Source organism: Ctenocephalides felis, unplaced genomic scaffold (genome assembly GCF_003426905.1).
Source record: "Ctenocephalides felis isolate EL2017-DRISC unplaced genomic scaffold, ASM342690v1 CF-g0.4_SCAFFOLD_03572, whole genome shotgun sequence".
NCBI classification, from domain to species: domain Eukaryota; kingdom Metazoa; phylum Arthropoda; class Insecta; order Siphonaptera; family Pulicidae; genus Ctenocephalides; species Ctenocephalides felis.
Genome location: NW_020539726.1, coordinates 36,745,442 through 36,767,377, shown reverse-complemented (window position 1 = coordinate 36,767,377; position 21,936 = coordinate 36,745,442). Strand labels below are relative to the sequence as shown.

Below are 21,936 nucleotides of genomic sequence, written 5' to 3'. Positions count from 1 at the left end.
TGTGTGTGTGTGTGTGTGTGTGTGTGTGTTTTGTATGTCCGCTTTTTTTAAACTAAAAATTCAAAAAATCACCCAAGCTAAGCACAGTCTAAGCGCCACTCTGGTACAAATGTTTACCCAAGTGCGTTTAGACTGTTTGTGTACTGGAGCACTTTTCCAATTTTGTGAAAATTATTGAAAAATGTGAAAATGCCGCCAAGCTGAGCACAGTATAAGTGAAAATGTCGCATAGAATTATTCGCAAATGCGTTTAGACTGTGACTATGCTGGAGCACTTTTTCAATTTTGTGGAAATTTGGCAACTATTTTTTTTTTTTTAAATTTGATTCGAAATGAAATGACGATTGTTAATGTTCTGGAGGTGATAAATTGATTTATTTATAATTAACTTTCCGTAGGGTAAGTTATAGTAATCGCACAAAAATCGAAAATGAATATTTTTATATAACTTTACGTTTCAAAGGTTTCTGAATATATTGGCATACCTTAGAGAAAATTGATGTATGTGTGTGTATGTGTGTGTGTGCGTGCATTTGTGTGTGTTCAGATACAAATTTTCGTCGACGATTTCGGGAATCGGGATGAAGCAATTTGAATAATTCAAAAACATTTTACTTGCATTATCAAGATGAAGATTTGATGAAATTTTTATGAAATTAGGTCTAGCGGTTTCAGAGATCTAGTAAAAAAAGTAAAAAAAAATAACATTTGGCGGTCAACAATAATCATTAGACATTAGACATATGCACATCAAATTATCAGATATTTTATAGAGATTTTAACAATGAGTATACATTTTGTTAACATTCCTATGGGTTCCGTACCAATGCTTATGCGTTAGACAGCGACGCGGCGCTTACGCGCTTCGATATTTAGTCTCTATGCATTAAAGCAGTACGATTGCTTTGAAAAAAAGTTCAGAATTTCCAAAATATTTCAAAATAAATTTTTCAACAAAAAGTAAGTTTTTGTCAAAAATTTATATAGTTCCTCAAAAATCTATTTTTTTTAGAGTAAATTTTTTTAAAAAATGTTAATCTTTTCAAAAAAAAAATAATTTTTGGTACGGGAAGTTCCAGCAATTTGCCTTAAGGCACGATGCCATGCGCCCCACTAGTTTATATTTTCAAGTGGTAAGGGTTACATAAATACATACATACTTTTATTTCTATATTACTCTATCGATTTCATATGAGAAACCACAAAGTAAATTTATTTCTGTATATTTTACAATGCGTTCTAGGTTATTGTAAATTTTAAAAAGAATCCAAAGAACTGATGTGGAGATATAAAAATGCAGAAATATTTTCATAAAAATATCGCAATGCAGATTTTTGCAACAAAGAAAAATGCACTTCAAATATTCCGCAAGCAAAGTACACTATTAAATATACATGTAATAAAAATAAAACATTTATGAGTAACAATCTAACATTTATTGGTTGTAAAAACTGTTGTATAAAGAAAACAAGGTGTGAGTGGCATTTAACCTTAAGACAAATTACAAAAATTTATGTCAATGCTCTTTAGATTTTTAAAATTGGCAAAAAAAAATATATACAATCAATTACAAACAAAACGGTGGAGCAACCTTCATTCAAAACGAGTTCAGCTTGAATTTTCAAAATTAACAAAAAAAATTATATACAATCAATTATTATACGGTGGAGCAATCTCCTTTCAAAGCGAGTTCAATTGACTTTTGTATCAATTTATAATTAGTCAATTACATTTTTTAACAAAATTCTTCTTTGTAATAATTAACAGATATAAATCTATTTTCTTATTAAAGTTTTGTAGTTAATTTAAATGAATTGTAAACTGGAATGGTAATAAAAAGACGAAATGGTTCTTTTAATGAGATCATTAAAAAACTCGTTTTTGTACTCGGATTGAGTCGTAAAATGTCACTCACAAATCTTGAGCATATTTCACACCAAAATATAAAGTTTTAACGAAATTCCAACTTGTTTGATGAAAACAATTTTCATTTTCTTTTTGTTTTGTTCTTAAACTTTGTTTATTTTATTCAAAAATACTATTTTTGTTTTGATTAATAGTATATGTCATTGAAATAATAAGATATAAAATTGAGTTTATAATACAAAAAGATTTGTTAATGTTTGATATTCTGTTACTACTTTATTTTTTTCTCATTTTTTTATATAAAAACGTGCAAATGTGAAGACATCTCCACAGTATTAAAGTGTCTTCATTATCAAAAACTTCAAGAACTTTTATTATGATTAAACAAGGTGCATAAAAGTGAAAAAGAGTATCATTAAAAATAAGTATAATTTTATATATATATATATATATGTGTGTGTGTGTGTGTGTGTGTAAAAAAGTTGCTTAAGTCGTACCGTCTGAAGAAATTGTACAATAATATTTAGTGCTATTAGAATTTTTTAAAAAAATGACGTTTTTTGCATGTAAAATTAGTTGGCTTTAGTTTTTGATAAACAATTATCGAAATATTAATTTTTAAGATCAAATGTTAATTTTTTTATTAAAATAGGTGGTAAGATTGTTGGTACGATTAAAAGGTTTTGTTGCCTAAGTCGTACCACATACAATCTATTTGTGTGATCTATGTTTCTAGTTAATAGTTTACTTCTTAAGATTGTAATTAATATCTAGAAATATTTGTAGAAAACTTAATAATTCTGATACCAGGTATTATAGTCAACATATCAAAATACAGTATACTCAAATTGCAACATCCTAGTGCCAACAGTACGTTCTGAAGAGCTTTTTAAAATTGCTGGTTATTTTACATCCATCTAAAAACTGCCTTAACTAGTTCACTGGTTGCATAGTGTACTTTGTGTATATTTTTATTAATATCACAAAATTTGCTAAGGAAACTTTTCAATCCTAATACCAGGTATTATTGTCAACATATTAAAATACAGTATACTCAAATTGCAATTTGCTGGTGCCAACAGTACGTCCTGAAGAGCTTCTCAAAATTGCTAGTTATCTTACACTCATCTAAGAATTGCCTTGGTTGCACAGTGTACTTTTTATATATTATTATTAATAGTACAAAATTTTCTTAGGAAACTTTTTAATTATAGTACCAGGTATTATTGTCCATATATCAAAATATAGCATACTCAAATTGCAAGATTCTAACACCAGCGGTACGTTCTGAAGAGCTTGTCAAAATTGGTAGTCATTTTACACCCATCTAAAAATTGCCCTAACTTACGTAGTGTACTTTGTGTATATTTTTATTAATATCACAACATTTTTTGAGAAAACTTTTTAATTTTAGTACCAGGTATTATAGTCCACATATCAAAATATAGCGTACTCAAATTACAAAATCCTGGTACCAACAGTACGTTCTAAAGAGCTTCTCAAAATTGCTAGTTATTTTACATCTATCTAAAAATTGCTTTAACTAGTTTACTTGGTACGTAGTGTACTTTGTGTATATTTTTAATTATTGCACAAAATTTTCGGAGGAAACTTTTTAATTCTAGTACCAGGTATTATTGTCAATATATCAAAATAAAGCATACTGAAATTACAAGATTCTAGTACCAACAGTACGTTCTGAAGAGCTTCTTAAAAATGATAATTATCACTTTTCTAAAATGATAATTATCTTACACTATACAAGAGTCCTCTAAAGATTGTCTGAACAAGTGCACTGGTTGCAAAAATAATTTATAGTAAAAATAAAACTAAAATGTGCATAAGTTAACAAATAGATGATAGTAATAAATACTTCAAAATTTTATATATTATATTTGTTTAATAATATTACAAATCACACACAAAAAATCTATAGTTTTGACAAAAAATCTACATTTTAGAAAATGATCTATTTTGTAAAAAAAATCTGCATTTTTGGAATAAAATTTACAATTTAAAAGACAATCTGTAGTTTTCACAAAAAATCTCAAAATTCTGAAAAAAAATTAAATTTGAGATAAAATTATAGTTTGAACAACTTTAACTATTTTACTTTGCAATTTTATTCAAACTGTTCGATTGACTTTTATACTTCCGTTAGTTTATCAAAATAATCGATTATCTTGTTTGAAATATCCAAATAATGTTATCAGCGAATGGCAAATCAAAATTCATGGAAATCAGGCGTAATCGTCAGTTTCATATCATAGAATGACTCCCTAGTCGAGACTAAAGAAGTTTTACTGCAAAATTTTTAAAAGTAAAAATGAAACAAAAATGTACATAAATTAACAAATAGATGTAAACAATAAATACTAATAAAATTAAAATTTTATACATTATATTTTTTAATAACTTTACAAAGTCGCAGCAATAAAACTATCCAAATGGAATTTTCATAAAGATAATAAGACAAGCTTTTAAAGAAAATCATCAATATTCTTCATAAACTTCAAAATTATCCCTCATAGTCTGCATTCTTTCCATCTCAAATAAATTAGTCTCAGATCTCCTATCCTGTGCAACAGCCTTCAATCTATCAGTTAACTCCTGAGACTCTTTTGCAATCCTAATAAAATCATGGGCGTCCAATCTGAATAATTCACAATACTCAATGGCCACAACACTGGCCAATCTTCTCTGGCCCTTCAACACTAAAGCTGTTTCTCCAAAAAAGTCTCCATCGTATAAATGACACACTTCTCGTCCATTTGCGGTAATAATCGTCACTGAACCTGTTACAAGGAAATACATACAGTCGCCCCTAGCTCCCACTCTAATTATTGTGTCGTTTGGGCAATATATTTCGGCCTTTAGGTGTCGCATTAGAAGTTCTAGGACGTACCTTGGTAAATGATAAAAAAAATTACATAATAGTTATAGAATTTTTTTTAAAATAAAATTAATGTACATGTAATTAAAAGCATCATGTTGTGGTACAGAAGGCGACGAGTTTGAGGAAATAAAAGAAGACTCTGCAAATCTTCCGCGGTTGTTTTTTTTGTGTGGAATAATAGATTGTAAAGTGTTAGAAGTGTGGTTTAAATGTTTTTTTAATACAGAAAATTTTAAATTCATTACTACTCACTGATTAAATTTTTGTATTAAATTATGTACATTTGCTTTATTTTTACTGTAAATAGTTTTTGCGACCAGTGCACTAGTTCAAACAATTTTTAAAAGGCTTAGAAGATAATTATCAATTTTGAGAAGCTCTTCAAAACGTACTGTTGGTACTAGGATCTTGTAATTTGAGTATGCTATATTTTGATATGTTGACTATAATACCTGGTACTAGAATTAAAAAGTTTTCTCAGAAAATTTTGTGCTAAAATAAAAATATATAAAAAGTACACTGTGCAATCAAGGTAATTTTTAGATGGGTGTTAAATTACTAGCAATTTTGAGAAGCTCTTCAGAACGTACGGTTGGTATTAGAATCTTGTAATTTGAGTATGCTATATTTTGATATGTTAACTATAATACCTGGTATTAGAATTAAAAAGTTTTCTCAGAAAATTTTGTGATATTAAACAAAATATACACAAAGTACACTAGTAAACTAGTTGAGGTAATTTTTAGATGAGTGTAAAATAACTAGCAATTTTGAGAAGCTCTTCAGAACGTACTGCTGACACTAGGATCTTGTAATTTGAGTATGCTATATTCTGATATGTTGACTATAATACCTGGTACTAGGATTTAAAAGTTTTCTCAGAAAATTTTGTGTTATTAGCAAAAATATACAAAAAGTACACTTGGTTAATTTAAAATTAATTAAAACCATCATGTCCTAGCACGGCAGGTGAGGAGTTTAAGAAAATAAAAGAAGACTCTGCAAATCTTTGGAAGATCACATTTTTTTTCTGCACGGAATACTAGATTGTTAAGTGTTATAAATGTGGTTTAAATATGTTTTTTCGAAGTTTTTTAAGCAATTAGTACCAAAAAATAGTAAACAAAAAGTTTTTTTTAACGACGTTTGGAAACTAAATATGATGCATTATCAGGTTATTTCATGACAAAAACTAGTTTTTTTGGTAACTGCATTGTTGAATGTTTTTGTGTAGACATTTTTTGAAAATATTGTAAAAAAAATTGATTATGTTTTTTATGCAAAAAAAACTGGAAATTGGACAAATATTGAGTGAATGTTGTTTCCATGCAAGGAGTTTGCACCACTAGTTTTTGTTAAAGAAACTTGTAAATTCATTTTTACAAATTTTGTTGTAAATAAGATGAGTTTATGGGGTTACAAAAAATTTGTTAAATGGATATAGAGGGATAATGATGATTGAATATACTTAGTGACAAAAGTTTCTCAAACTTGCTATTTTTCTTATTCAACATTCTAAAAATTGCTTCACTGTGTACTTTTTATAAATTATTATTACTATCTCGAAAATTTCTGAAGAAACTTGTCAATTCTAGTATCAGGCATTATAGTAAATATAACAAAGTATGACATACTCAAATTAAAAAGTTCTAGTACCTGCAGTACGTTCTGCAGAGCTCCTCAAAATTGCAAATAATCTTACATCATAAAGGAGTTTAGTAGAAATTGCCTTCACTGGTGTACTTTGTAAAGACTTTTATTAATATCTAGAAATTTTCTTAGAAAACTTTCTAATTCTAAAACCAGGAATGGTTGAAAACATGTTAAAGTATGACATATTTAAATAACAATATAATAGTGCCAACAGTACGTTCTGAAGAGCTTCTCAAAATTACAAATAATCTTACATAAACAAATAGCCTATACAAATTGTCTTATCTGGTGTACTTTTTATAGATTTTTATTAATATCTCGAAATTTTCTGAAGGAACTTGTTAAGTATAGTATCAGGAATTATAGTAAATGTACCAAAGTATATCATACTCAAATTACAACATCCCAGTGCTAACAGTACGTTCTGAAGAGCCTTCTAAAGTTGCTACATATCTTACACCCTCTCAAAATTACTTTAGGTATGGTGCTCTGTATATCTCAAAATTTTCTGAGAAAACTTACTAAATCCAGTACCAGGCATTAAAGCAAACATATCAAAGTACCACATTCTCAAATTACAACATTCTAGTGCTAACGGTACGTTCTGAAGAGCTTTCCAAAGTCTACTATATATCTACTATATATATATCTACTTATCAAAGAGGCTTCTGAAATTTACCCTGGATCTGGTGTACCAAACGCAAGGTAACTCTTCGGAGATTGTTACTGATATCTCAAAATTTTCTGAGAAAACTTACAAATTCCAGTACTAGGTATCATTGCAAACATATCAAAGTACCACATACTCCAAAACCAACACGCCAGTATCAAAAATATTGTCTATATCTATCATTTTCTATTACCTCGGCATATTTTTCAGCAAATCCATCTTCTCAAAAACCTTCCCGCACCAGGTCAATTTCAAATCAGTTCTTAAATTAGGCGTCAACATAGAAATCAGGACTTCTTCTTTAAAATGTTTCTGTCTGTACCTATAACTATAGTAATTCCTGATCTTTTTCTGAACCCTTTGCGGAACTTTTTTCACCGCCATATACACATTCAACTGAGACATCATACTCTCGTAGTTTGTATTAGGCATGAATTGATTGAAGATAAAATTAATTATAACAGCCATGATGTAGGATACATTGAATATATTCGTGATGCTAGATATTAGATAGACTAAGGCGTATCTTGGTTCACCAATAAAACTGGTTTCCCGGTGCGAAAACATGTCGACAAAGTATACTTTCATGTTTTCCAAATGGACGGATAACGTGAAATCGGATTCACGTTCTGAATTATATTTGTAAAGGATTGATAAACAAACGCTGGTTATTACGTGACATGTCAGGAATGTGTAGATTATTATAAAAATCACTTCGTGGTATTTTGTTTTTATTCCCAGCTTGTCGAAGTAGTTGAAAATGAGGTGTTTTAGGGTTATGACGCGTCCGTAGAGCAAGAGTTTTGGGTAGGCGTAAAACAAACCTGGAAATAAAATTTATTAAGTTGCTTAAAAGTTGACTAGATTTGCTTAAAGTTATCTAGAATTTCATAAAGTTGTCTAGAGTTGTTTGAAGTTATTTATAATTGCTTAAAGTTGTCTGGGGTTGCTTCAAGTTGCCTAATGTTGCCTAAAGTTATCTGGAATTGCTGGAAGCTGTCCAGAGTTAATACAAATTAACTAAAGCAGCAAGAAATTGTTTAATGTTGGCAAAAATTGTCTAAACTTAACTAAAAATGGTCAAAAGTTACTAAAAGCTGAAGGTTGGTCTAAAGTTGCCAAAAATTGTTTAAAACTGCCAAAACCTGTCTAAAATTGTCAAAGCTTGTCCAAGTTGTTCAATGCTTGTTTGAAGTTAGTCAAAACGTGTTTAAAGTTAATGAAAAATTGTCCAGAGTTAGAAAAAATTGTCTAAAATTGGCAAAAATTGTCTAGGTTAGTAAAAATCGTCTTAAATAATCAAAATTTGCTTATAGTTGTGAGCAATCATCTACAGCTGCAAAAAATCGTCCCGAGTTATCAAAACTTGTGTAAAGTTGGCAAAAAGCGTCTGGAGCTGGCAAAAATTAAAATTGTATGAGCTGGCAAAAATCGTGTAGAGCTGTCAAAAGCCGTGTAGAGTTGTCAAAAATTGTCTAGAGTTGGTATAAAATTGTTCAGAGCTGATTTAAAATTGTTTAGAGCTGGCTAAAATTGTTTAGAGCTGTCGTGTAGTCGTGTAGAGCTAGCTAAACTTATGTAAAGTTGTCAAAAAACATTTGGAGCTAGCAAAAATTAAAATTAAAATTGTCTAAAAAGGGCAAAAATTGTCTACAGCTGGCAAAAATTGTCTAGAGCTGGCAAAAATCGTGTAGAGCAGGTAAAAATCGTGTAGAGTTGTCAAAACTTGTGTAAAGTTGGCAAAAAGCGTCCGGAGGTGACAAAAATTGTCTCGAGCTGGCAAAAGATCGTCTAGAACCGGCAAAAATCGTCTATAGCTGGTTAAAATCATCTAGAGCTGGCGAAAATCGTCTAGAGCTGGCGAAACATGTCTAGATTTGGCAAAAAATGTTTAGAATTGGCAAAAATTTGTCTAGAGTTGGCAAAATTTGTCTAGAGTTGGCAAAAATCGTCTAGAGTTGGCAACATTTGTCTAGAGTTGGCAAAATTTGTCTAGAGTTGGCAAAATTTGTCTAGAGTTGGCAAAATTTGTCTAGAGTTGGCAAAAATCGTCTAAAATTGGCAAAAAATGTCTAGAGTAGGCAAAAATCGCCTAGATCTGACAAAATTCTCCTAGAGTTGGCAACAATTGTCTAGAGTTGGCAAAAACTGTCTAAAGTTGACAAAAACTGTCTAAAGTTGGGAAAAATTGTTGATAGTTGAATAAAACTGCCTATAGTTGCCCAAAATTGTCTAGAGTTGGCAAAAACTTTTCTAACGTTGGCCAAAACTTGTCTAAAGTTGGCAAAAATTGTCTAGAGTTGGCAAAAATTGTCTAGAGCTCACAAAACTGATTTAAAGTTGTCAAAACTCATCTAGTGTTAGCAAAACTTGTTTAAAGTTGGCCAAAACTGTATAAAGTTGACAAAAAAATTCTATAATTGGTCAAAACTAGTTCAAAGTATGCTAAGACTTGTCTAAAGTTGGCTAAAACTTGTCTAAAGTTAGCCAAAGTTGTCTAAAGCTGGCAAAAATCGTCTAGAGCTAGCAAAATTAACAAATATCGTCCAAAATTGACAAAAATTCATCTAAAGTTAGCAAAACATGTTTGAAGTTGTCAAAAATGGTCTAGAATTAGCCAAAACTTGTCTAATATTGGCTAAAGTTGTCAGATATCGTCTATAGTTGTCAAATATCGTCTAAAATTGTTAGAAATTATCTAAAGTTGTCAAAGATTGTCTAGGATTAGCAAACAACGCCTAAAGTTGTCACAAATTATCTGATGTTAGTCAAACTTGTTTAAAGTTGGCGAAAACTTATCTAAAACTAGCCAAAACTTGTCTAAAGTTGGCTAAAAATGGTTTAAAGTGGTCAATTTAATACAAAGGCTCTTCAAACACTTTTTGCCAAGTACTTTGTTAAAACAAATAATTTTGTTTTTGTCAAATTGTTTATGATCAATCTAATTTCACTTACAACTACAACCTACCAGTTTTCGTATTCCCTGCAAAAAACGTCAACCCAGGCACAGCGCTCACCAAATCCATCCAAAAATAAAACATCACATACTTCTTAGCAATACGTTTCGTTTCCAAAACCACGACTTCTTCAGCATCATCGACATAACCCGTAAAAAAATTCTTCACCACATTCAACAATAATAAAAAATCCAACAGCAATTGCAAATAATGAAAAAAGTTTACGGTGGAGGGCGTAACCACCAAAACCGGTACAGTAATCATTGCCAAAATATAAACCAGGGTAATATAAAATGAATAGTAATATTCTAAAAGGCTGTGAGGGTGAATTATGTACCAATATCGGCTCATGATGTGTTCTTGAGCGGCTTTTGTGATTTTTTTTCTTGATCTGAATAATGTACTGTATTTTAGACGTGGTGAAATGGTGATTAAAAGTTGTAGTTTGCGCATTATTCGATTTAGGAGGAAATTTCGGCTGTAGATTTTGGCCTGAAGAACTGTTTTTTCAAAACTGGGCACGTCTGCCAAGCTGCATAGGTGGTCGTTGTAGGAAAACATTGTAGAGCAAATTTTTTTTCCCAAAGTTTTTGGTTCTAAAATAAATGGACAGATTTTGTAATGGAATTGTTGTTAATGTTCTGGAAATAAATTGATTTATAATTTACATTTGATTTGCTCACTCGGATATAACAAGATAGCAAAAATAATTAAAATTACAGTACTTGTAATAATATATAAGGTTGTCAAATATCTCCCTTCCGCCTTTTTGTATTATAAGCCAAGAGCAAAAAAGCGGAAGGGAGATATTTGACAACCTAATATATTTGAAAACGTTTAAAATTTCTCGAATATTTCATTTATTGACGTGGGTCCCGAAGGAAAGTTTATGTTTTCATCAAAAAATTCGATTTGCTGATTTTATGTTTTCTCTTAGACGTTTCAAGGCTTTCTGAATCGACTTAGTGGTGTATGGCATCGTGCCTCAAGGCAAATTGCTAAAACTTCCCGTACCGTAATGAAATATTCGAGAAATTTTAAACGTTTTCAAATATATTATTACAAATACTTTCATTATGTTTTTGGTTCTAAAATAAATGGAGAGATTTTGTAATGGAGTTGTGGTGTGTGATTTTGTTTTAATATGTTTAGGCTTTTATTACAACTTTGAAGCATAATTGTACAAAATATTCTATGTGGTACTTTGATATTACTGCAAAAGTCTTGTTTATTTCTACTAAATAGTAAAATATTATAATAATAATGTTGTTAATATTGCATAATTGTATATATCTAACTATTAATGTGTACTTACAAATTGATTTAACAACAAACTATTATTTTCACACTTTTACTTGTATAATAACTATTTTTCTTTATTACGGATGTAATGCAATAATTTGTTTGTCAATTGTTTAAAAAACAATTGAATTGCGTTTGTCATTTGTTTAAAAAACAAATCGCAAAAAAGCGCATTTTGAAACCCTTTTTGAAACATTCTGGTACATTTCAAAAAAACTAGTGGTGTATACCGTAACGAAATGTTTGAGGGATATTAAATGTTTTCAAACAGATTATTATTAATACTGTTACGTTGTCTAATATTTATAAGATTTATATAAACTGAATTGCAAAGTTTAAATTATTTATTTAAAGTATATAAGTGAGCTTTAGCACTTTAGCCAGAATTGAGATGTCAGTTATTTTTGATATACGAAAAAAAAAATTTTTGAGAGAAAAAAATTGGAATAAAAATGAAATACATTTTTTTTTCCAAAAGCAATTATTTTCTCAACCATGGCATACTGGTTTTTTGAATGATTCAAATCGGATGCATAGTTCTCTCAAAAGCTGCCGTTCTTTGTATATTTAGCTCTGTGTCTTTAAAATAGCTGGAACTGCCTTTGCCAAAAACTAGTAAACACTTCTCCTAATCATTGCTAATTGAATGTATTTTGGAACATTCAGATCGGATGCTCCGTTCTCTCAAAAACTCGTTTTGTATTTTCTGCACTCTTTGCTCCGTATCTCTGTAACGGCTGGACCTGCCTTTGCCAAAAACTAATCAGCATATCTCCCTATCAGTAGAAATCGAATGCGTTTTAAACCATTTAAATCGGTTGATCCGTGCGCCCGGAAACGTGGACGAAAAAATGTATCCAAAAATACATACACACACACATCAACTTTTTCTGAGTAAAAAAATTAGTATGATTCTTACAAAATTCTAATAAAACCTAACGAGAATTTAAAAAGAATGCAATAAGAATTGTATAATCCAACAAGAATCTAATAAAAGGCTTGGTGAAAATACAAAAGAATCTCATAAAAATCAAATAAGAATTTTATAACGATTTGTTAGAATCTGATTAGATTTTTATAAGAGATTAATTCAATGAAAATTTTAATTCAATAAAAATCTAAAAAGACCCCAGTATGAATCTAATAATATTCTAATAAGAATCCGATAAGAATATCATGAGAAAATACAAAACGAATAAAAATTTATAAGAATCCAATAGGAATTTAAAAGAAATGTAATGTAATATTTCCATTATATTTTTACCAGAATCTTATTAGTATCTTGTTTTATTCTTATGAGAATAATGATAGTTTTTTTACCAAAATTTTGTTCAAATCTTATCAATAATATGCTCCGTTTTTCTGTAACGGCTAGACTTGCCTTTGCCAAAAACTAATCAGCACATCTTCCTATCTCTAATGTTTTCTGAACCAATAAAATCGGTTGATCCGTGCGCCCGAAAACGTGACTGGAAAATAGTATCCGTACATACATACACACACACATATCAATTTTTTCTAAGTAATGTCAAAGTATTTTTTGGCAAAAAAGTAAACAGTATGATTTTTACATAAATCTAATAAAATTTAAAATGAATTTACGAAGAATGCAATGAAAAGTGTATAGGAATCCAACAAGAATCTAATAAAAACAATAATCTAATCTTGGGATAAATACAAAAGAATCTCAAAAAATCTAATAGGAATTTTATAACGATCTTATCACAATCTGATTAGATTTTTATAAGAGATTTCACCTTAAATTCTAATTGTATCCATACATACATGCACACACACACATCCATTTTTCTGAAAGCTTTAAAACCTGAGAAAATGTAAAAATTTTCAATTTCGATTTTTGGACAATTACAATAACTTACCCCACGGGAAGTTAATAAAACTTCTTGCTATAACTAAATAATATTATTCTATTAAATTTAGTTGAACGTGATCTGTCAAAATCATTTGGCATTTGACGTATGAGCTGACCTCTATTGTTTTATTTTAAATTAGGGTTCTACAAAAAAAACTCAAATCATAAAGTATGAAGTAATTTCTCACCTTTTGCACAATCTGTGGGTTGGCACAAATATTTCAAGACTAAAAGTGGCCAAATCGGTTCAGCCGTTTTTTACTTTTTGCGTGCCTAACATAATATCGAGCTCTATTTTTATATAATATAATATATATATATATATATATATATATATATATATATATGTTGTTTATCATGTTTGTATAGGAATCCCTAAAATCAGGCCATTAAAGTGCTTTTTATACCGAGGCGCCTATATAATGGCCTGTAAGCAAATTTTTTTGTTGGCATTTTATTCGGAGCGATAAAACGCTTATCGTATTTCCTGATTGCTAATGAGCCCGACTCGCGTTATTATAATTCCCTTTCTGAAAGGGCAAAAGCAAAAGCAAAACTGAAAGCAGCCCTTATTATCAACCACACGACTAAAAATATTATTATCGAGTCGAAAGAGAAAATTATTTTTGGGCGATAAATGATATATACAGGATTCGAGAACTATTCGAAAAATATTATCTTATATATAAAAATGGAGCTCTCGATTAAATGATCGGGTAAACCTCGAAAACGGCTGAACCGATTTGGCCAGTTTAGTCTTGAAAATTTCGTGCTAATCAGTAGGTTGTCGGAAAGGTGAGATGTTATTTCAAAATCGCGCAGAAACTTTACATTTTTAATTTGAATTTTTTTATAGAAGCGTAATTTGAATAAAACAATGAACGGTGGCTAATACGTCAAATGTCAAATGTTTGTGACAGATGATGTTCAATTACGTTTAATAGAATGCTTTTCGTGAATATTATTTAATTATGATTAAATTGTAGTAAGTAGTTTTGTTTGCAGTTTTATTATATACATAAACGTTAGTAAACGTTTTGACGTAAACTTAAAATATATTTTCAAAATATAAAGCGTTGTAATAGAGTTATGAAATTATAGTATGTTATTTCTTAATATGTGTACTGAATTATAAAAATATAAAATCAAATATGTTTTTAACAAAAGAAACTAAAAAATTGCAATGCACACCTGCTTACTCTATTTTTATTAGTTCCTAAACGACGGTTGGATATGATATGAGAAGTACTTTTGAAAAATGTTTTAAAAATATACAATATTATACTAGAGCTATGGAAATTTTAGTATGTTATTACCTAATACATATACTCATTTATGAAAATATAAAATCACATATGTTTTTAACAAAAAAAGCTATAAATGTGCAATTTTGTAAACAAATGCACTCTTGCAATAGTTGCAAGTCCACGGTTTGATGAGTATTTTGAAAAATATTTAAAAATATAAAACGTTATACTAGAGTTATGAAATTTGAGTATGTTATTTCGTAATATGCGTACTAAATTATAAAAATGTAAAATCACACATATTTCTTACAAAAATAGCTATAAACTTGCAATTCAGTAAAATTATGTAATAGGGCTGCAAGTGGTACTACAAACTCAACAATATCAACTTTTTTGAAATATTAATATGAAAATGCACTTGTTGGCATATTTTTCTCAAACACGGTACTTTGAAAAATCTCATTTTTATAATTATATACTCATTGATATTTATAGAACATTTTCTAGGTTATATTATTTTTTATTTATATTATTTAAATTCAGAACCTAAATTTGGTATCGATCAAAAGGACATTTTGCCGAATAACATTTTTCCAGTTATAATTTCCGAGAATTTATCGAAGAATAGATAGAAATATATGAAAGTCCGGGAATAAAACGGTCCACCACTGATGTGTCAAAAACCAGTGAAGTTAAGCATTGTTTAACAACAATATTTGAAAGTAGAGGGAAAAAGATGTATAATCAGCTATAACCTTGATTCTCATGACTGATATTGAGAGATAAACGGTAATCTTTGAAAATCCATAATAAAAGTATTTTCTTCCTTTAGTAGTTTTTTAGCAATAGTTAAAAATGTAATTATTTTGTAAAATACCTTTAAAATTAAAATAAGACATTAAACCTGTTTGCAATCTGGCCGTTCCAAGTTACCCCGCCAATAGGGTAAAAAAGTCTAGATAACAAATTTTTGAAAGACATCAAAAAAGCACATTTCTACAATGATGAAGTATCTGGCAGTTTTACTGAACGTAGTCAGATAATTGTTCGTTTGAAATGTGTTATTTGTTGTGATATAATTGGTTTGATTTATATAATATAATTAATATTTGCTCAAAGTCAAATTAGATCTTTGTGCCTCGCCCTGCTCTACATATATACTTTTTTTTCAATTTAGTTTAATTTATCGAATGTTACTTGAAACTTTTGAAAAAGCAGGTCAAAGAAGAAATACTCAACTCATTTTCTATCTCTCTTCGCAGAAATTTGAAAATTTTGTATAAGCTCAGTAGTATTATTTACAATTTTACACAAAATGCAGAATCCAAAAAAAATCAGAAAAACTTGAAACGTAATCAATAAGTCGAAAGACCAAAAAAGACTTAGATGAAATTCAAGAGACTCTATTTTATAATTGACTTTACCATTTTTCCCACAGATTTTTCCCATTAAACTAATCTCCATCTTCTAATAAAAGATTACCCGTCCGTTCGTCTGCGTTTGTCCGTCCGAGGGCATTTTAATCTTAGTTTAGTTCGAGGCGAAACCGGTGGAGAGTTTAAATGTATTTCATGAGTTATTCTTGAGGCAAGATAATTACGAGAATGCAATTTAAAATGTTGCGGCACTCTTTTTATTTTAGTTTGTGCACACAAGGGGAACGTGTGTCGGTTTTTACTTGGCGACTAGATAGGAGAAAGGTTCTAGAAGTGGGTAAAAATTTTTTTGGGTAAAAGAAGCAATTTTTAAGTACTAGTAGGACAAGTTCTAGAAATTGCAAAATTAGTGAAAAGTGAAAATTTTTGCATATTCACACGTTTCAAGGATTTCTGATCATACTGGCATACCTTAGAAAAAATGAAGGTGTGTGTGTTATTAATCAAACGATTTGAATGATTTAAAATACATTTTATTTCTATTGATATGGAGACGTGCCGATTAGTTTTTGGAAAAGGCAGGTCTAGACGTTTTGGAGATATAGAGCTAAATTATGCAATAAAAGACAGTTCTTGCAAAGACAAAATAAAAAATTGACATTTAGTAGTCAAAAAAATCTTTACAAATAATTATTTTTGTTCCAATTACAAATAGAATTATTTGTAGACAGGTAGATAGGCAGGCAGGTTTACAAAAAGACAAATAGACAGAAAGATAGATAGAAGTATACAGGTAGATATGTAGACCTATAATTAGGTAAACAGATAAAAATATAGATATGTGGACAGGTAAACAGGTAGTTATGTAGAATTAAGACAGGTTGACAGGTAGTCAGTTATTTAGGTAGGCAGGTAAACAAATGAACAGATAGGTTGGCAGATGAAAAGACAGACAGTTAAGTATGTAGGCAATGAGGTAAATAAATTGAAACATTGACAGGTAAATAGATAAAAAGATAGACAAGTAAAAGATTAGACAGGTTGACAGTTGAAGATGCAGAGCAAAAAATGCAATAAGATAGTTTTTGAAGGGACAAGGTAAAAAAATGTCATTTCGTAGTCAAAAAGATCATTGCAAATAATTATTTTTGATTCAATTACAAATTCAATTATTTGTAGACAGGTAGATAAGAAGACAGGTATACAGGCAGATAGACAGAAAGACAGATAGACAGAAAGGCAAATATACAGGTAGATAGGTAGACATATAATCGAGTAAACAGTTAAAAATATAGATAATTCGACAGGTAGACTCATAGGCTAACAGGAAGTTAGTTATTTAGGTAGACAGGTGAACAAGTAGACAGGTAATCTATAAAAAGAAAAAAAAAGTAATATTATTAGTAAGAATATAGGCAATGAGGTAAATAAATTGAAACATTGACAGGTAAAGAAGACAAGTAAAGGGATAGACAGGTTGACAGGTAGACAGAAATTTTAGGTATACAAAAAGACAGGTAGACAGAAAGATAGGTAGATAGAAAGACAAGTATACAGGTAGATAAGTAGACATATAATTAGAAAAACAAATAAAAATATAGATAAGTAGACAGGTACACAGAAAGACATGTAGAATTAAGACAGGTTGGCAGACTGGCAGGTAGTAATTTATAAAGATGGACAGGTAAACAAATAGACAGGTTATTAAGTAACCTATAAAAAAAAGAAAATATTCAAAAATAGATAGATAGGTTGGTAGATGAAAAGACTGACAGATTTTTATGTAGGCAATGATGTGAATAAATTGAAACATTGACGGGTAAATAAGACAGGTAAAAGGATAGACAGTTTGACAGGTAGACAGAAAGACAGGAAGAGAAATAGACAGAAAAATAAATCGACTGAAAGGCAAGTGTACAAGTAGATATGTAGACAAATAATCAGGTAAACAAATAAAAATATAGATAAGTGACAGGTGGACAGATAGACAGGTAGAAGTAAACTGAAAGCATCCAACTAGACAGGTAGACAGGCTGACACACTGATAGATAGTAAATTATTTAAGTGGGCAGGTAAACAAGTAGACAGGTAATCAAATAATCTATAAAACGAAAAAAAATATTCAAAAATATACAGACAAGTTGACAGAAGAAAAAAACAGACAGGTATGTAGTCAGGTAAATAAATTGAAATATTGACAGTTAAAATAAAAAGATAGATAAGGAGAAAGACAGACAGGTTGACAGGTAGATATGCTAACTTGTAAGCAGCTTGAAAGGTTACCAGATGAGCTGGTTAATCAGGTAAATCTTGAAAAAATTATGGTAATCAGGTAACCAGATAGAAAGATAGACAGATAAACATATATACTGGTAGATAAATAGAAAAATTGATAGATGGTCAAATAGACAGGTAGGAAAAAGAAAGATAGTTAGGCTACAGGTAGACAGGTATGCTGTTAAGCAGGTAGATAAGTGGACAGGTAATAAAATCAACAGACAAAAACTGGCTGATTGGTAGAATGATAGACAGGTTGATGGGTAGACAGGTTGATAGGTAGACAGGTTTAAAGTTAGACAGGTTTAAAGGTAGACAGGTAGATATGTAGACAGGTAGATATGTGGACAGGTAGATATGTCAACAGAAAAATACCCAAGTAGGCAGGTAAACTGATACAAATATATGTAGGTCCAAAGATAATAAAACAGACAGGTAGTGTTATATAAACAGGTGGACAGGTTGTCTGGTAAACAGATAGAAATCTAGACAGCTAGGCAGCTAGATCATATACAAATCAAGTTATTACTGATTCAATCTATCATTTATTCATATCAAGAAATTGAAGAAGAAACAAAAAACTTTCCAAGTTTGAGCATCCCTCCACCGTTATTTTCCATCTCGGTCTCTTCGGTATAAGTTTTCTTTATCTCTGCGAAATCTCTTCCCTTTCGACAAAATAAAATAAAGTTTTATAATACAAAAGAAATTACATTAGTTTCCCAGATAGAAAGAGCTTTCTATCCTATCCTAAGATGTAAATTTTATATTTTTAAACACTAAAGACCATTATATTGCATTTACTGCGTTGCTTATTAAATTTAATTAGCAAGAAACAAAAGAATGGAATATTTCATTTATTCTTATTTGTGTTTCTTTTCTTAGTTATTTGCATTTTATAGAAAACAATGTCTTGAGAAAAACTGTTTTTCAGAGCAATTTTTACGAATATGCTTTTTTACATTTATTCTCCTCGATATTTTATATCTCGAAACAGTTTCATCGATATTTTTATTTCCTTTTCTGGAGAAAAATCTATAAAATAGCTCATAGTAAGCAATTTATAGCTGCACCTTGCAAGTGCATTTGACAGCTACAGGTAATTGTGTTGTGTACGAATGTTGCACACGAGTGGTTTAATTTTTTTTCGGTAAAAAATAAATAATACTATTTATTTCACAACATCATATACGAGGCACGTAATCTCGAAAGTAATATTTCTGATACGAACGTGCGGTGGAGCCACGGTGGAGCTATCGGGTACTTGTAGTACACAAGAGCGTATAAAAATATAACTAGTGGTGTATGGCATCGTGCTTCAAAGCAAATTGCTGGAACTTCCCGTACCGTAATGAAATATTCAAGAAATTTTAAACGTTTTCAAATAGATTATTACAAATACTGTAGCTTTCATTATTTTTGCTATTTTCTTATATCTCAGTAAATCAAATGTAAATCATAAATTATAAATCAATTTATCTCCAGGACGTTAATCGTCATTACATTTCGAATTCAATTTTAACAAAAAAAATAGTCGGCTAATTTACACAAAATTGAAAAAGTGCTCCCGTAGAGACACAGTCTAAACGCATTTGCAAATAATTCTGTGCGACATTTTCACTTATACTGTGCTTAACTTGGCGGCATTTTCACATTTTTCAATAGTTTTCACAGAATTGGAAAAGTGCTCCAGTATATAAACAGGCTAAACTCACTTGGGTAAGCATTTGTACCAGAGTGGCGCTTAGACTGTGCTTAGCCTTGGTGATTTTTTGAGTTTTTAATCCAAAATTACAAAAATATTTTTTGAAAAAAAAAATTAGAAACAAATTTTTTTTCCAAAGGTAATTATTTTGTTGAAACAAGCAGAAAGTTCTTTGAGTCATTTAAATCGGGCGCTTACTTCTCTCAAAAACTTAAATTTTTTTAACATTTAGCTCTATATCTTCGAAACCGCTGGCCTACCTTTGCCAAAAACTAATGACCACTTTTCCCCGTCATTACAAACTGAATGTTTTTTAAGCCCGAAACAAGGACAAAAAAATGCGGACATACAAAATACACATACACACACACACACATCTATTTCTTCTGAGATATGCCAGTAAAATGTTCAGAAACCTTCAAAACGTCGGCAAAAATTTTCATTTTCGATTTTTGGCCTATTACTGTAACTACCCTACGGAAAGTTAAAAAATAGTTGCCTCCAAAATTACACAAAATTGAAAAAGTACTTCCGTACAGTCACAGTCTAAACGCATTTGCAAATAATTTTGTGCGACATTTTCACTTATACTGTGCTCAGCTTGGCGGCATTTTCACATTTTTCACAAAATTGGAAAAGTGCTGTGTAAACATTTGTACCTGAGTGTCGCTTAGACTGTGCTTAGCTCGGGTAGTTTTTTGAATTTTTATTCCAAAATTACAAAAATATTTTATGGAAAATAAAAAAAGATGTTAGAATTTTTTATCCTCAAAAGCAATTGTTTTGGTAATACAAGCAGAATGTTTTTTAGATCATTCAAATTACTCAAAAACTGTTATGTTTTGTCGATTCAAGTCGATTGATCGGTGTTCTAGTTTATCTTCCCGAATTAAAACTAATTAAAGTATCATGATAAATAACATGTATAAATCTGAATAATTTTCGAGTAGGTACTTCTGTTTCCCGATGTAACTTACTTCACAACTTTGCTTGCTCCACCGTACTTCTCCACCGTACAACATGTGGATTATCTTTAAACCAAGCAAGTCGTAACTTCACATACAAAATAACACATAAATAAAGCTGATCTTTTAATCTGTGTCTCTGTAAAAGAGGAGAGGATGTATATATATATATATATATATATATATATATATATATATCCTGCCTTTTATACTTTTGCATAAATTATAAGAACCGCCTCTCTCCACTTGACAATGTTGTTCGAAGATTAGAGAACCGGAGTTAATGCTAAATCCGGGCGAAAAATCTTACCGGATTTTTTTAATCTAATTGGATTAATGCTCAAGACTTTGTAGTGGATTAGTAAAAGTGTATCTATATATATATATATATATATATATATATACATATGTTATAGATAAAATTCTTCTGTAATTGTGTATGAAACAATGATCCTTCTAAACGATTATTTCGATTTTGATAAATCTTTCTGAAGTTTGTTGAGGGATTTTTTTAGGATTTTTTGATTTATAGAAATACTGTTAGATTGTAGAAATAAATGGAAAAAATTACAAAAAACCGCTTATCATTGTTTGACATTGAAAATATTTGAGGCATTGTTTGACATTAAAAACAAATGAAGACTGTCATTTGCCAAACATTACGATTCACTTATAGGCTAAGACAATATTAAAATATATTTTTGATTATGAATAAAAAAATGTAATGTCTACAGTATTATTGCCGAAAAGCAGCTGAGATGTGCCAAAAATTAAAATAATATAAAATACAGTCAACATGCGTCTGACGGTTGTGGAATGTCAGTGAATATACCCTATATAATTCTATTTAACAGATTATTATTTTTTAACTAATGCAGTCGTGTTTTGCCTTACTTTACTAAATAACAATACAAAAAAAATTACTCATTCAAAAAATTATTTAGAAGTTTCATTGTGTCAAAAATTCATATGTTTGGCATTGGGTACGGAATATTTACTCAAGTCAATGGAGCGTTTTGGGCCTGAAATTTTTTACAGTATAATTCAATAGTAAAGTCATCATTTTATTTACATACATACACACGCACATACATATACTACATTCATTTTTTCTAAGGTATGCCAAAATATTCAGAAACCTCTGAATCG

At 29.9% G+C, this 21,936-nt stretch overlaps 1 protein-coding gene across 1 annotated transcript; it reads right to left on the bottom strand.

The window, feature by feature from the left end:
• Positions 1 to 4,359: 4,359 nt before the first annotated feature.
• On the bottom strand, positions 4,360 to 10,495 carry LOC113388443 (potassium channel KAT1-like). The gene is made up of 5 exons (XM_026625820.1): positions 10,268 to 10,495; positions 10,047 to 10,204; positions 7,761 to 7,909; positions 7,279 to 7,714; positions 4,360 to 4,771 (listed from the first exon to the last, which is right to left on the bottom strand). The coding sequence occupies exons 1-5, from the start codon at positions 10,493 to 10,495 to the stop codon at positions 4,360 to 4,362; spliced, it is 1,383 nt and encodes a 460-aa protein (XP_026481605.1).
• Positions 10,496 to 21,936: the final 11,441 nt, after the last annotated feature.

Excerpts from the sequence above, each read along its gene's own strand:
- LOC113388443 (XM_026625820.1), bottom strand. The coding sequence starts at position 10,495 with ATGCGCAAACTACAACTTTTAATCACCATTTCACCACGTCTAAAATAC. Across the intron at positions 10,205-10,267 it reads TGGTGGTTACGCCCTCCACC|AATTTTTTTACGGGTTATGT; the intron begins GTAAACTTTTTT and ends AATGTGGTGAAG. Across the intron at positions 7,910-10,046 it reads AATACGAAAACTGGTAGGTT|GTTTGTTTTACGCCTACCCA; the intron begins GTAGTTGTAAGT and ends TTTTATTTCCAG.